The 14786-nt window shown below is 44.0% G+C and overlaps 1 protein-coding gene across 2 annotated transcripts in view; it reads left to right on the top strand.

Annotated features, from left to right (window-relative positions):
• The window catches only part of LRRC69 (leucine rich repeat containing 69), a 54117-nt gene extending 40834 nt beyond the window's left edge, over positions 1-13283 (top strand). For both annotated transcript variants that reach the window (XM_078851485.1, XM_073330603.2), the window contains one exon: positions 12949-13283. In XM_078851485.1, the coding sequence (XP_078707611.1) occupies positions 12949-13059 (111 nt within the window). In that variant the 3' untranslated portion in view covers positions 13060-13283. The remainder of the gene's footprint in view (positions 1-12948) is intronic.
• The last annotated feature ends 1503 nt before the right edge of the window (positions 13284-14786 follow it).

Raw genomic sequence — 14786 nt, 5'->3', positions numbered from 1 at the left:
GCTAAAATTACCTGTTTGAGTTATACATAATACAGTCAGCAGTTGAAGTTGACAACTAAATAGACCAAGTCACAAAACTGTTGTAATGTATTTGTATATGTTACAGCTTTGTATTTGTTTATTGCTATATATAATTAAGCACAAAAGGAGGACAAATTATACAGAATTCCTAATTAACCATGATTGTTCTAGTCATGAACATGTGCATACTGAGAAGTATGACTAAAGTTCACTAATAGTAAATATACAGTATTTTATTTAATCTGCATAGCTGCATTACGACTTGCTCTCTTTCGTTCAAAAACATTGACAACTAAGGGTATGTTTACACTACGAAATTAGGTTGATTTTATAGAAGTTGATTTTTAGAAAGAGATTTTATACAGTCAATTGTGTATGTCCCCACTAAGCACATTAAGTCGGCGGAGTGCGTCCTCAATACCGTGGTGAGCATCGACTCATGGAGCAGTGCACTGTGGGTAGCTATCCCGCAGTCTCCTCTGCGCATTGGAATTCTGGGTTAAGCTCCCAATGCCTGATGGGGCAAAAACATTGTCACGGGTGGTTTTGGGTACATGTCGTCAGTCTCCCCTCCCTCCCTCCCTCCCTCCCACCCTTCGTGAAAGCGATGGCAGACAATCGTCTTGCGCCTCTTGGGTTACACGTGCAGATGCCATAGCACAGCAAGCATGGAGCCACTCAGCTCACTGCTGCTGTTGTGAGCATTGTAAACACCTTGCGCATTATCCTGCAGTATGTGCAGAACCTGGCTAGGAGCTGCCAGCATGAGGACGATTGTGAGGAGGACATGGACACAGATGTTCCTGAAAGCATGGGATGTGGCAATTGGCACATCATGGCGGCAGTGGGGCAGGTTGATACAGTGGAAAGCCGATTCTGGCCCCGGAAAACAAGCACAGACTGGTGGGACCGCATAGTGTTGCAGGTATGGGATGATTCACAGTGGCTGCAAAACTTTCGCATACGTAAGGCTACTTTCCTTGAACTTTGTGAGTTGCATTCCCCTGCCTTAAAACACAGGAATACCAAGATGAGAGCTGCCCTGACAGTTGAGAAGTGAGTGGCGATAGCCCAGTGAAAGCTTGCAACGCTGGACTGCTACAGGTCAGTCAGGAATCAATTTGGAGTGGTCAAATGTACTGTGGGGGCTGCTGTGATCCCAGTAGCCAATGCAATCACTGACCTTCTACTAGCAAGGATAGTGACTCTGGGAAATGTGCAGCTTATAGTGGATGGCTTTGCTGCAATGGGTTTCCCTAATTGTGGTGGGGCGATAGTTGGAACGCATATCCCTATCTTGGCACCGGACCATCTTGCCAACAGTACAGAAACCTCAAGGGGTACTTCTCAATGGTGCTTCAAGCACTGGTGGATCACAAGGGACGTTTCACTGACATCACTATGGGATGGCCGGGAAAGTTGCATGACGCTCGCATCTTTAGGAACTCAGTGCTGTTCGAGCAGCTGCAAGAAGGGACATACTTCCCAGTCCAGAAAATTACCCTTGGGATGAAGAAATGCCCATAGTTATCCTTGGGGACCCGGCCTACCCCATGCTCCCATGGCTCATGAAGCCGTACACAGGCAGCCTGGACAGTAGTAAGGAGCAGTTTAACTATAGGCTGAGGAAGCGCAGAATGGTGGTAGAATGTGCCTTTGGACGTTTAAAAGCTAGCTGATGCTGTTTATTGACTAGGTTAAACCTCAGTGCAACCAACATTTTCATTGTTATTGCTGCTTGCTGTGTGGTCCATAATATCTGTTAGAGTAAGGAGGAGAAGTTTATGGTGGGGTGGCAGGTTGAGGCAAATCGCTTGGTGGCCGATTTTGAGCAGACAGACACCAGGGCGATTAGAAGAGCACAGCTAGGCGCGCTGTGCATCAGAAAGGCTTTGAAAACCAGTTTCATGACTGGCCAGGCTTCGGTGTGACAGTTGTATGTGTTTCTCGTTGCTGCAAACCCATCCCCTTTGTTGATTTTAATTCCCTGTAAGCCAACCACTCTCCCCCCTTCAATCACAGCTGGCAAAGGAAATAAAGTAACTATCGTTTTGAAACCATGCATTCTTTCTTTATTAATTAAAAAAAAAGTGAGATAACTGACAAGGTAGCCCAGTCGGGTGGGGGAGGAGGGAAGGACAAGGCCACATTTTTGATTTGCAGCCACGCTAAAAATCAAAACTGTTCGAACGAAAGCCTTCTGTTGCTTGGGCCATCCGCTGAAGTGGCTCGGTGCCCGGAGCTTCTCCCCACCCCCACCCCCCCGCCATATTGAAGGGCAAATTTATTAGTGCTTTTTTGAGTGTCCCAGATATGGGATTTGGACATCTCATTGGAGCATCCAGATTTGAACAATGGAAAGATGTTTGAAATCAACAAGCACAATCTTCATGCTCATCAAGTTCTCACCAAGGAAGTTCTTTTGAGTGTATAGGACTTCAGGCAAGATTTATTTAATTTTGCATTGAGAATAGTGGATTGTGAGATATTTGCAAAAGTCACAAGGTTAATAGTAGACCTGAGATACTGTCTTCTTGTTTTCCTTGTTCTGGGATAATATTTTTATCTTCTGTACCATGATGCCAAAAAGATATGGTGTAGCCTTTCCGTCTGGATAGCCATGTTTTCAGATGCATATATCCAGATCTGGGAAATTAACTGTAGTTCTGACTAATCTGACCCTAATTTGCATCTTTGGTGACCCTGCATTACTCTCATACTTGTAGTTTGGAACTGGCACATTCAATAGTAATTCTCAAGCCAGGTTAAGATACAGGACTTAGCAGCTTTTCTTGTTTGCACCCAAGTTAATTATTCTATAGCTATCTGCGTTTGTGATCTCCCTGCAGTGGTGCCACACGTCGCTAGCTTGGCCAGTGTAGCATACCATGTGATGTGTCACGAAGCCCAGTGATAGCCAGAGAGCTCCATTTTAAAAGAAACCCTGGCACATAATGTTATCTTCTGATAATGAGTTAACTAAAGCATGCCACCACAGTATTTATATATTGTATCTGAACCTATTGTTCATTCCTTGTTTGCAGTTCTTTACATTGGAATAGCCATTCTTTCTTGAAAGCCTTACTTTCACCGCCGTGGGGTTTTTCTTCCTTAAAAATAAGGAGGAGCTGGAGTCTCCATTCTTAATTACTTTTCAGTGTGAAGAAGTGCAATACAGTAGTACTATTACCATCTGTTTCCTGCCTTTTGACTACTTTTTGAACCCAACGAATGTACTGTAACAAAGTTGAACCTGAAAAACTAAAATCAGTGAGCAAAATCAAACCACCCTCTACTCTGTTTGTTAATAAAATGGTTGGAACTTTTATAATACCTTACATCTGAGGATTTCATGCTTAAGAGGGTCTTATTAAGCTTTATGACACCCTTCTGATGATACCCATTGCACAGATGGGTAAACTGAAACGTGCAGTTTGTCTGAAACCATAAAAATCAGTGGCAGAGCCAGGAATAGAATCTAGGATTTCTGAGTCCTCGTGACCTGTCCTAACGACTAGACAGCACTGTCTCATTGTTTTCTAGGTAACATAGAAGGAATGAGAAACTACTTTTGGAAACTAAATGGACATAACAGGACAGACTTTAAAAACAAAACACAAAGGGCTGAGTTATACCTACATTGTGCCCCTGAAATATAGGGGTGTGAAAAGCACTGCTCAGCAGCAGCAGCTCCCTTAGACAGGTGGAATTCCCCCAGGGATGCTGGGGATGTGTGGGTCAAAGTGGCCCCCGCTATAGCATTTCCAGGGTTCAGTGCGGACTCTGTTTGTGTGGGCCAGCTTTGTTGAGCAGTGAGGAGGGGATGGGTTATGGCTCTTGTTTTTCCTGAATGCTAAGCACCTAAGGGTATGTCTACATTACAAAATTAGGTCGATTTTATAGAAGTCGATCTTTAGAAATCGATTTTATACAGTCGATTGTGTATGTCCCCATGAAGCGCATTAAGTCGGTGGAGTATGTCCTCAATACCATGGCTAGCATTGACATACGGAGCAGTGTACTGTGGGTAGCTATCCCACAGTTCACGCAGTCTCCGCTGCCGATTGGAATTTTGGGTTAAGCTCCCAATGCCTGATGGGGCAAAAACATTGTTGAGGGTGGTTTTGGGTACCTGTCGTGAGTCGACCCTCCCTCCATGAAAGCAACAGTAGACAATCGTTTTGCTCCTTTTTTCCTGGGTTATCCGTGCGGACGCCATACCACAGCAAGAATGGAGCCTGCTCAGCTCACTGCTGCTGTTGTGAGCATTGTAAACACCTCACACATTATCGTGGAGTATGTGCAGAACCAGACTAAGAGACACCAGCACGAGGAAGATTGTGATGAGGACATGGACACAGGTGTTCCTGAAAGCATGGACTAAAGGATGACCCAACACTCTCACAAATCTTGGGAGACAGGCCAGTCCTTGCTTACAGACAGCCCCGCAACCTGAAGCAAATACTCACCAACAACCACATACCACACAACAGAACCACTAACCCAGGAACCTATCCTTGCAACAAAGCCCGTTGCCAACTGTGCCCACATATCTATTCACTGGACACCATCACAGGGCCTAATAACATCAGCCACACTATCAGAGGCTTGTTCACCTGCACATCCACCAATGTGATATATGCCATCATGTGCCAGCAATGCCCCTCTGCCATTTACATTGGTCAAACTGGACAGTCTCTACGTAAAAGAATAAATGGACACAAATTAGATGTCAAGAATTATAACATTCATAAACCAGTCGGAGAACACTTCAGTCTCTCTGGTCACACAATCACAGACATGAAGGTCGCTATCTTACAACAAAAAAACTTCAAATCCAGACTCCAGCGAGAAACTGCTGAATTGGAATTCATTTGCAAATTGGATACTATTAATTTAGGCTTAAATAGAGACTGGGAATAGCTAAGTCATGATGCAAGGTAGCCTATTTCCCCTTGTTTTTTCCTTCCCCCCTCCCCCCCAGACGTTCTGGTTAAACTTGGATTTAAACTTGGAGAGTGGTCAGTTTGGATGAGCTATTGCCAGCAGGAGAGTGAGTTTGTGTGTGTGTGTGTGTGTGTGTGAGAAAGCCTGGATTTGTGCTGGAAATGGCCCACCTTGATTACCATGCACATTGTAGGGAGAGTGGTCACTTTGGATGAGCTGTTACCAGCAGGAGAGTGAGTTTGTGTGTGTATGGGGGTGGGGGGGTGAGAAAACCTGGATTTGTGCTGGAAATGGCCCACCTTGATTATCATACACATTGTGAGGAGAGTGGTCACTTTGGATAAGTTATTACCAGCAGGAGAGTGAGTTTGGGGGTGGGGGCGGAGGGTGAGAAAACCTGGATTTGTGCTGGAAATGGCCCAACTTGATGATCACTTTAGATAAGCTATTACCAGCAGGAGAGTGAGTTTGTGTGTGTATGGGGGTGGGGGGGTGAGAAAACCTGGATTTGTGCTGGAAATGGCCCAACTTGATTTTTGTGCACATTGTAGGGAGAGTGGTCACTTTGGATAAGCTATTACCAGCAGGAGAGTGAGTTTGTGTGTGTGGTTTTTGGAGGGGGGTGAGGGAGTGAGAGAACCTGGATTTGTGCAGGAAATGGCCCACCTTGATTATCATACACATTATGAAGAGAGTGGTCACTTTGGATGGGCTATTATCAGCAGGAGAGTGAGTTTTGGGGGGGGGGAGGGTGAGAAAACCTGGATTTGTGCTGGAAATGGCCCAACTTGATGATCACTTTAGATAAGCTATTACCAGCAGGACAGTGGGGTGGGAGGAGGTATTGTTTCACGGTCTCTGTGTGTATATAATGTCTTCTGCAGTTTCCACGGTATGCATCCGATGAAGTGAGCTGTAGCTCACGAAAGCTCATGCTCAAATAAATTGGTTAGTCTCTAAGGTGCCACAAGTACTCCTTTTCTTTTTGCGAATACAGACTAACATGGCTGTTACTCTGAAATGTGGCAACTTGGACATCATGGTGGCAGTAGGGCTGGTTCATACAGTGGAACGCCAATTCTGGGCCCGGAAAACAAGCACAGACTGGTGGGACCGCATAGTGTTGCAGGTATGGGATGATTCACAGTGCCTGCAAAACTTTTGCATGCGTAAGGCCACTTTCCTTGAACTTCGTGAGTTGCTTTCCCTTGACCTGAAGCGCAGGAATACCAAGATGAGAGGGGCCCTGACAGTTGAGAAGCGAGTGGCAATAGCCCTGTGGAAGCTTGCAACACCTGATTGCTACCGGTCAGTTGGGAATCAACTTGTAGTGGGCAAGTCTACTGTGGGGACTGCTGTGATCCAAGTAGCCAATGCAATCACTGACGGTCTGCCATCAAGGGTAGTGACTCCGGGAAATGTGCAGCTCATAGTGGATGGCTTTGCTGCAATGGGGTTTCCTAACTGTGGTGAGATGACAGACGGAACGCATATCCCTATCTTGGCACCAGACCACCTTTCCGACCAGTACGTAAACCGCAAGGGGTACTTCTAAATGGTGCTGCAAGCAGTTGTGGATTACAAGGGACGTTTCACCTACATCAACATAGGATGGCCGGGAAAGGTGCATGAAATTCACATCTTTAGGAATTCGGGGGTGTTCTAGCAGTTGCAAGAAGGAACTTACTTCCCAGACCAGAAAATTACCATTGGCGATGTTGAAACACCAATAGTTATCCTTGGGGACCCAGCCTACCCCTTGCTCCCATGGCTCATGAAGCCGTACTCAGGCAGCCTGGACAGTAGCAAGGAGCAGTTTAACTACAGGCTGAGGAAGTGCAGAATGGTGGTAGAATGTGCCTTTGGACGTCCAAAAGTTCGCTGGCGCTGTTTGCTGACTAGGTTAAACCTCAGTGCAACCAACATTCCCATTGTTACTGCTGCTTGCTGTATGTGCCGTCTGTGAGAGTAAGGAGGAGAAGTTTATGGTGAGGTGGGAGGTTGTGGCAAATCGCCTAGTGGTTGATTTTGAGCAGCCAGACACCAGGGCGATTAGAAGAGCACAGCTAGGCTCGCTGTGCCTCAGAAAGGCTTTGAAAACCAGTTTCATGACTGGCCAGTCTATGGTGTGACAGTTGTGTGTGTTTCTCGTTGCTGCAAACCCATCCCCTTTGTTGATTTTAATTCCCTGTAAGCCAACCACCCTCCCCCCTTCGATCACAGCTGGCAAAGGAAATAAAGTAACTATTGTTTTGAAACCACGCATTCTTTCTTTATTAATTAAAAAAAAAGTGAGATAACTGACAAGGTAGTCCGGGTGGGGTGGGGTGGGGTGCGGTGCGGGAGGAGGGAAGGAGGAAAGAACAAGGTCACATTGCTTATTGTAGCCACACTACAAATCAAAACTGTTTGAATGACAGTCTTCTCTTGCTTTGGGCCGCCCCTCCCATCCCCACGTTCTTGGGCATCTGGGTGAGGAGGATATGGAACTTGGGGAGAAGGGCAAGTTATACAATGGATGCAGTGGGGGTTTGTGCTTTTGTTGGCTTTCCTGCAGCTCCAACATATGCTTCATCATGTCTGTTTCTCCCCCATTAGCCTCACATTGCCTCCTGCCTCTGCTCTTCGCGCTTACTTAATGCTTTCCTGGCCTCTGCCTCTGAATGCCTCCATGCATTAAGCTGTGCCCTGTCAGTGCGGGAGGACTGCATGAGCTTGGAAAACATGTCATCGCGTGTGCATTTTTTTCGCTTTCTGATCTGCGATAACCTCAGTGTTTGGTTTCCATGCAGCCGCAGTAAACCTTTTGGTACACGGGGTTGGCTTCATACACCTTCGTAACATGTGGGAATGGTTTCAAACTGCAGCGCCATCCTTTCCCATAGCAAGCAATGCTGGTTGGGTTTCACGTTTAAAAGGAGGGGCTACGGTTTTCGGGTGGATGTGCAGCACACACCTCCCCCCACCCCACCGCGTGACTATTCTCTTGGATGATCCCTTCACCCCTCCCCCCGCCGCGTGGCTATTCTCCGGGATGATCCCTTTTAGCCAAGCGCGAACAACCCAGCATGAACATGGTCCTTTTACTGTTCCCTTACAAAAATTCCTCTATTTCAACCAGGTGACCATGAATGATATCACTCTCCTGAGGCTAACACAGAAAGATAAAGACCAAATGTTGCTTGAATGTGACCAAAACCCAGGACCATTCGCTGCCATGCTTTGTGCTGCAATGATTCCAGACTACTTGCTACTTGCTTGGCGCGGTAAAGTGTCCTACCGTGGAGGATGAAATAAGGCAGAGTACCTCCAGGAGAGCTTGATGGAGATGTCCCTGGAGGATTCCCGCTCCATCCCCAGACATGTTAACAGACTTTTCCAGTAGCTGTACTGGCCACAAATGCATCCCAATTCTTCAGGGCAAATCAAACAATTGCTTTTAAAGCCTCTAGTGTAGTACAAATGTGCACTCACCAGAGGTGTCTTCTCTTGCTTCAGGGTCTGGAAACCTGCCTTGGGAGGGTATTGGCTCCAGGGTGATGAAAAGGTCCTGGCTGCTGGGGAGAACGGATTCACCGCTTGCCTGCTGCGCATTCTCCTCCTCCTCCTCCTCATCCACAAAATGCTCCTCCTCTCTTGCAGGTGTCCATGGACAGTGGTAGGGTCCCTTCTAGAATGCCATGCAGCTGATCATAGAAGCGGCATGTATGGGGCTCTGACCCGGAGCAACTGTTTGCCTCCTTTGTCTTTTGGTAGGCTTTCCTGAGCTCCTTACTTTGACGCGACACTGCTGTGTGTCCCTGTTGTAGCCTCTCTCCACCATGCCCTGTGTGATTTTTGCAAATATATTAGCATTTCTTCTTTTTGATCAGAATTCGGCCTGCACAGATTCTTCTCCCCATACAGCAATCAGATCCCAGTGTCTCTTGTTTTGTCCATTCTGGAGCTCATTTGCGATTCTAGGACTGCACGGTCACCTGTGTTGCTGAGCTCGCCACGCGCAGGAAATGAAATTCAAAATTTCCCGGGGCTTTTCCTGTGTACATCAGAGTTCAAAGTGTTGTCCAGAACGGTCACATTGGAGTACCTTGGGATAGCTCCTGGAGACCAATACTGTCGAAATTACATCTGTACTACCCCAAATTCAAACCAGCAAAGTCGATTTTAGTGCTCCACCCCTCAGTGGGGAGGAGTACAGCAGTTGATTTTAAGAGCCCTTTAGGTAGACGGAGTGGGGTTGGTTGTGTAGACGCATTGGTTATAAAATCAACCTAACACAGCTAAATTCGACCTGACCTCATAGTGTGGACTAGGGCTAAGCCTTATAAGTTTTTGGTAACTTCCCAAATACTCTGCTCTCCTGCTTTACATGTATTGGTCTTTTTAACTCCATTACCATTTTATTTTTCTAGTTTTCCTGGTCAGATGATAGTATTCATGGACATGTAAGAGATAGGATTCTGCCTGTAGTATGAAAATCAATTTCTGTCACAGTGTACATCTTTACCACAACAAGTATTATTCTAAATTGTCTGCTTACAAAATATTTATTACTTAAGAGGACATTGTCATGTCTTTTAGACCAAAATGAAGTCATTTTATTTCATCAGCAAACAGGAAGGACCCAGTGTGGTGTTCTCTTGAGTTATGAGTTGCTCTGCAGGATGTGATTTGTGCACTGTTCAGTGCAGAAAATATATGCATGCTTGTTGAGAGATTAAACTTCCTAAAGCAGACCCTTGTGAATGAGCAGCTGCATATAAGATGGGAATAGCAACTCAGATCTAAACTTTGGGAAAAAAAATCCAGTTGACCTTTTAAAGGGATGTTGGTTGGCATGAATAGTATCCTAATGCAAATTTTCAAATGGAACTCTGTCTCTTAATTACATGAATGCAATCATTTGTGAGTGTGGTAGCATTTGAACCTGGAACTGGTAGTGGAGATAGATTTAAGTATAAAGCCCCTATTTTGATAATTTGACCCTCTGTTTAGAAGCAAGCCTGCCAAGTATCATATGTCATCATCTTTTTATTCTTTATTTCTGAGTGAGGAATAATGTGTATGCCCATGTTCAAGCCTGATTGTCATAGCATGCTGTAAAAAATCCTTGAGGCTTCTCCACAATAGCAATTTAGGAATATGGGTACTAATTTTACTAGAGCAGATAAGGCCAGAAAGGTTAAATGACTAGTCTGTAGTCTGATGAGTTGTACTGGAGAAAGAGAATTGGGCTTCAGGAGGAACTAGAAGCTGGGGTGTGAGTATAAGTCTGTGGGTTGCTCCTGCGTGTGGTATAGATAGAAACAGTAAAATCCTGAGCATGTTTTCTTGGAAACAGCTTTATTAAATGTACTGCTTTTCTGACAGCTCTGCCTCCTTGTTGCATCATATATTGCTAATGAACCATTGTCTAAATCAGGGGCGGGAAAACTTTTTGGCCCAATGGCCACATTGGGGTTCCGAAACTGTATGGGGGGCTGGGCGTAGTGTATTAAATTGATCCCCGTAGGAATGTGCTACTTACCGTGTACTACTTAACAGCTGCCAGTCTTGGTGCTCTAAGCAGCATGGTAAGGGGGCGGGGAGCAGGCGGGTTGGATAAGGGGCAGGGGTTGGGGGTGGGATAGGGGTCGGGGCCGACAGGGAGCGGGGGGGTGGGGTCCTGGGGGGGCGGGTTGGGGCGGGAGGTCCTGGCAGGGGGCAGTAAGGGGACAAGGAGTAGGGAGGGTTGGATGGGTCTGGGGTTCTGAGGGTGGCAGTCGGGGTGAGAAGTGGGAAGGGGTGGATAGGGGGTGGCAGCCAGGCTGTTTTGGGAAGCACAGCTTTCCCTACGCGGGTGTAGTGTATTAAATTGCTCCCTGTAGAAATGTGCCACTTATGGTGTACTACTTATGGCTGTCAGTCCCGGTGCTCGGTAGGTCGCACGTTCCTATGGGGAGCAATTTAATACACTACACCTGTCAGCTGTCACAGCTGCACTGCCTGGCAGGAGGTCGCAGCCCAGAGCGCTGGTGGCATGGCACACTGAGGCTGCAGGGAAGGGGCTAGGGGCGAGCCTCCCCGGCCGGGAGCTCAAGGGCCAGGCAGGACAGTCCCGCTGTCCATAGTTTGCCCACCTCTGGTCTAAAGTTACACAGCACATCACTGGCAGAAAGTGAGGGATATAGTCAGGTCACCAGATACCCAGTCCTTCCTCAAAGCCACTAGAGCATGCTGTCTCTGAACTCCTTGGTGGAGTTCAGACTTGGGATCACATGAATACATATGGATTATTATTATGTAAATGTAACTAAACTGCTGAGCTCTGTTTGTTTGGGTTTTTGAATCCATTAAGCTTCCAATCAAACTGTATGAAGGTAAAACTACAAGGACCGGTTTTTTCAATTCATGCTTGATACAGTACTTGAACCTGCAGACCCCTGCATTTGTATTGGCAAGCTGGTTCATTCATTCTGTTCGTTCCCTCTGGATGACCTGGCATTGGCCACTGTCGGAAGACAGGATACTGGGCTAGATGGACCTTGGGTCTGTCCCAGCATGGTTGTTATTATGTTCTTATGTTGGTTTACTTCCACACAATTTAGTGTCTGATATGAAAATTTGGCCCTACAGATAAATTCAGACAGCTTAAATATATAGCTCTTAAAAAAACCCAACTCCCCACAAAAAACTTAAGATTTTGGAATAGAGAAATAAAACTCATTTAGCTGGAGTGTTCATTATGGGCATTATTAAAGGAGACTTCTTGTACAGGTTGGTTGGCTTCTTGTACAACTACCCAGGACAGGGTTGTTTAACCAATTTAAGGTACACTCTTTCATCTCATAATTTATTTAACTAATTTCTGTAGGAATGAACATGACTTGAAAAACTACAATAGAATTATTAGAATTTTATTAGGTTGCTAATTCAGAGCTGTCATGGCCATTTTACAAATAACTACACATTTTAGGACCCAACAAGCTATTGAAGTCTATGAATGTGTTAACTATGGTAAAGGGCAGGGGAAAAAAGGTTTAAAATTAAAATGAATATTGCAAATGAAATAACGTTGTAAAATTAATTTAAATTTTTAAAAGAGAAACTCTTGTGCCCTGGATGGTCTTCGAATGGATGGGGCTATGGACTGGGACTTACGAGGTTCTGCCACTGACCTGCTGTGTGACTTGGATAAGTCACTGTGCCTCAGTTTCCCCTCCTATCCGTTGTCTGTTTAGATTTGTATGCTGTTCCAAGCGGGGACGATATTTTACTTTGTGTACAGACAGTGCCTGGCACAGTGAGGTCCAATCTCAGTGGGGGCCTCTATGCAATACTGTAATATGACACTTCAAGAAACGTAGTAGTAGTAGATCCCTGTATTTCTCAAGTCGTTGAACTTCCAGAGGTCTGTGGAAACCAGTATAGCTCCATTTCTTAAATGCTTGCTTTATTTAGACAGAGTGGAAGAGGCAAAGCTCTCAATGTCTTTTATCACCTCATTTTCTTGGTGTAGTGTCTTGATTTTCAAGTATATTTAAAAAACAAAACCAAAAGATCAGTAAATTTTCCACAGACTCCTCCTATTGATCCATTTTCACGCTAGATTATACATATTAGACTTGCATTAGCACCCAGTCTTGCTGTTTTTACACTGGCAAAACTCCTGTTCATTTGTTTTTATTAATGTGCTCAGTGCTGCAGCAGGCACAAAAGATGGCCCCAAGGATATCTATTTTAATATTACTCTTCAAGCTAAAACTATAATGTGATTTTGCCTGTAGAAGGCCTGCAGTATCAGACCTTAGAAGAATTACTTACTTCATTTACAGGGTGTTCAGAAAATTGGGAGTTATTAGTTTCTTATGAGACAACTTTATTGAGAGTAATATCAAACACCAGTGTTACAGCTCTGCCTTAATTGTGTATGTAGTGTAGAAATATTTTCTATTTTTGCAATTTTTACATTGAATTTTATTGTATTGTTTTTTTTTAAAGAAAATGAAGATAAGCAGAAACGTGCACCTCTTGCCTGTAAGGACATTGCTGTGCTCTTACAAATGCTTTAACCATCCTGGCCATGGATTCTTTGGAATTGCTGTACCATAGAGCAGGCAAGGAATTCACTCAGAACATCAATCAGATTGCCCTCTTTGGTATTGTTTACCCTTACCCGAGAGCTAGTTCTTAGAGTTCAGTATTGTGTCTGTTCTCAATGTAAAATATATATTATGGAGAGATAATGAATTACAAAGAAATGATCTCCATATACATAATTATTCCGTTCAACTGTGTGATGCTGATGTTTTTTGGCAGACTTAACACAGCTTCTAAAAGTGGATGAATTAAACCAATGACATTGTTTAAATATGAGTTTTATAGTGTAAATTGTAAACAAATTGTATTGTGGCTTCATTGACAGATGTCTTGTTATGTTCTAATGTGAAATTATTTGTTTTTCTGAGAATTTAGGATCAAATTTTAAAGCTTCAAAGAAATATATGGAGACGTGTCAAAGTGATTCCTTATATATTTTTTCATTGCCATTATAAATCCAGTTTTTTAGAAGTTTTGTATCTTGGCATACAAATGTCTTAGCACAGGAGCAAATATGTATGAGTGCTTTAAAAATGAAAAAGAAAGATTACCAGTTTTAAGATTTTTTTTTTGCATAAAACAATTTTAATTTTTAAAGAGGCACATATGCCTCATGGAAAACTTTGAGAAAACATTCTATACAGAAACAATTCTTAGATGTTTTGTTTTTTGTGGTTTCTTTTCTTCCCTGCTTTCTGATCCTTTTGGATGTTTTTAGATTGAAACAGGCATTTTTAAATCTTTCTCCCCTAAATTTATAATCCTCTGTTAATGTCATTAACCTGTCCTTTGCAACGAATCATAATGTTACGAACAGGGACCCTTTTTCTGGAAAGTGCTCAAGCATGTGCTTAAATGTAAGCACGAGCAGTCCTATTGATTTCAGTGGGACTGTTCATCTGTTGAAAGTTAAGAATGTGGTTAAGTACCTTTCTGCATTGGGTCCAGAATGATTTCAGGTGAGAATAAGCAGGAACAGTCACATATTTAAAGAGCAAAGACTGTTTTTAAACAATATGTTTCCTAGGAGTAAAGAACAAGTTAACAAATACCAAAAAACTCAAGCAGAATTTTCTCTAAATAGAATATTTTTGTAATTTTTACATTTCCATGAGGCATCGGTGGAGCACCAAAAAACATTTCTCAAGAACTTTGTCTCATAATATGGTGTACTCACTTCAAGTGAAATTCATTGCAGACAGAGGGCATGTCATGGAACCAGTACGGTAATGCTGTGCAGATAATAGTGGGCGCAGGCTGAGTGAAGGGAGGTTTCACCATACCTCTCTGAAAGTACAAACAAGAAGGAGGGCATTGAGGATAGACTAGGGAACAAACTGCCAGTTCTGTGCATATGCAGATTCAGTGACTAGGAACCCCAGACAGGGGGCATGGAGTAGAAGCTGCGAAAGGTCTCCATCCTCCACAGTTTCCAGGTAGGACAGTCTTATAGAATGTGATCACTCAAGCTGTGAGAGAATCCCACTTTTATTACATTATCAAAAATGAAGAAACAGATGTAGATGGAACTTTGGATGCTGAAATTCTGCTCTTTCACATGGACAGGAGCATCTGCTTTGCATTGCACACACTTGGTATACATACTAAATATGTTCTAAATACACATTTACATCATAGGTCTCGACTGTCCTATTAAATAACTAATGCCCTGAATGAATAACTGCCTGATCAATATTTCTGTTGTATTTTCTCAGTTAATAGGCACTTCAGAGAGACAT

Source organism: Lepidochelys kempii, chromosome 2 (genome assembly GCF_965140285.1).
Source record: "Lepidochelys kempii isolate rLepKem1 chromosome 2, rLepKem1.hap1, whole genome shotgun sequence".
NCBI classification, from domain to species: domain Eukaryota; kingdom Metazoa; phylum Chordata; order Testudines; family Cheloniidae; genus Lepidochelys; species Lepidochelys kempii.
Note: the sequence above shows the minus strand (reverse complement) of the source record. Positions and strands in the feature narration are given on the sequence as shown.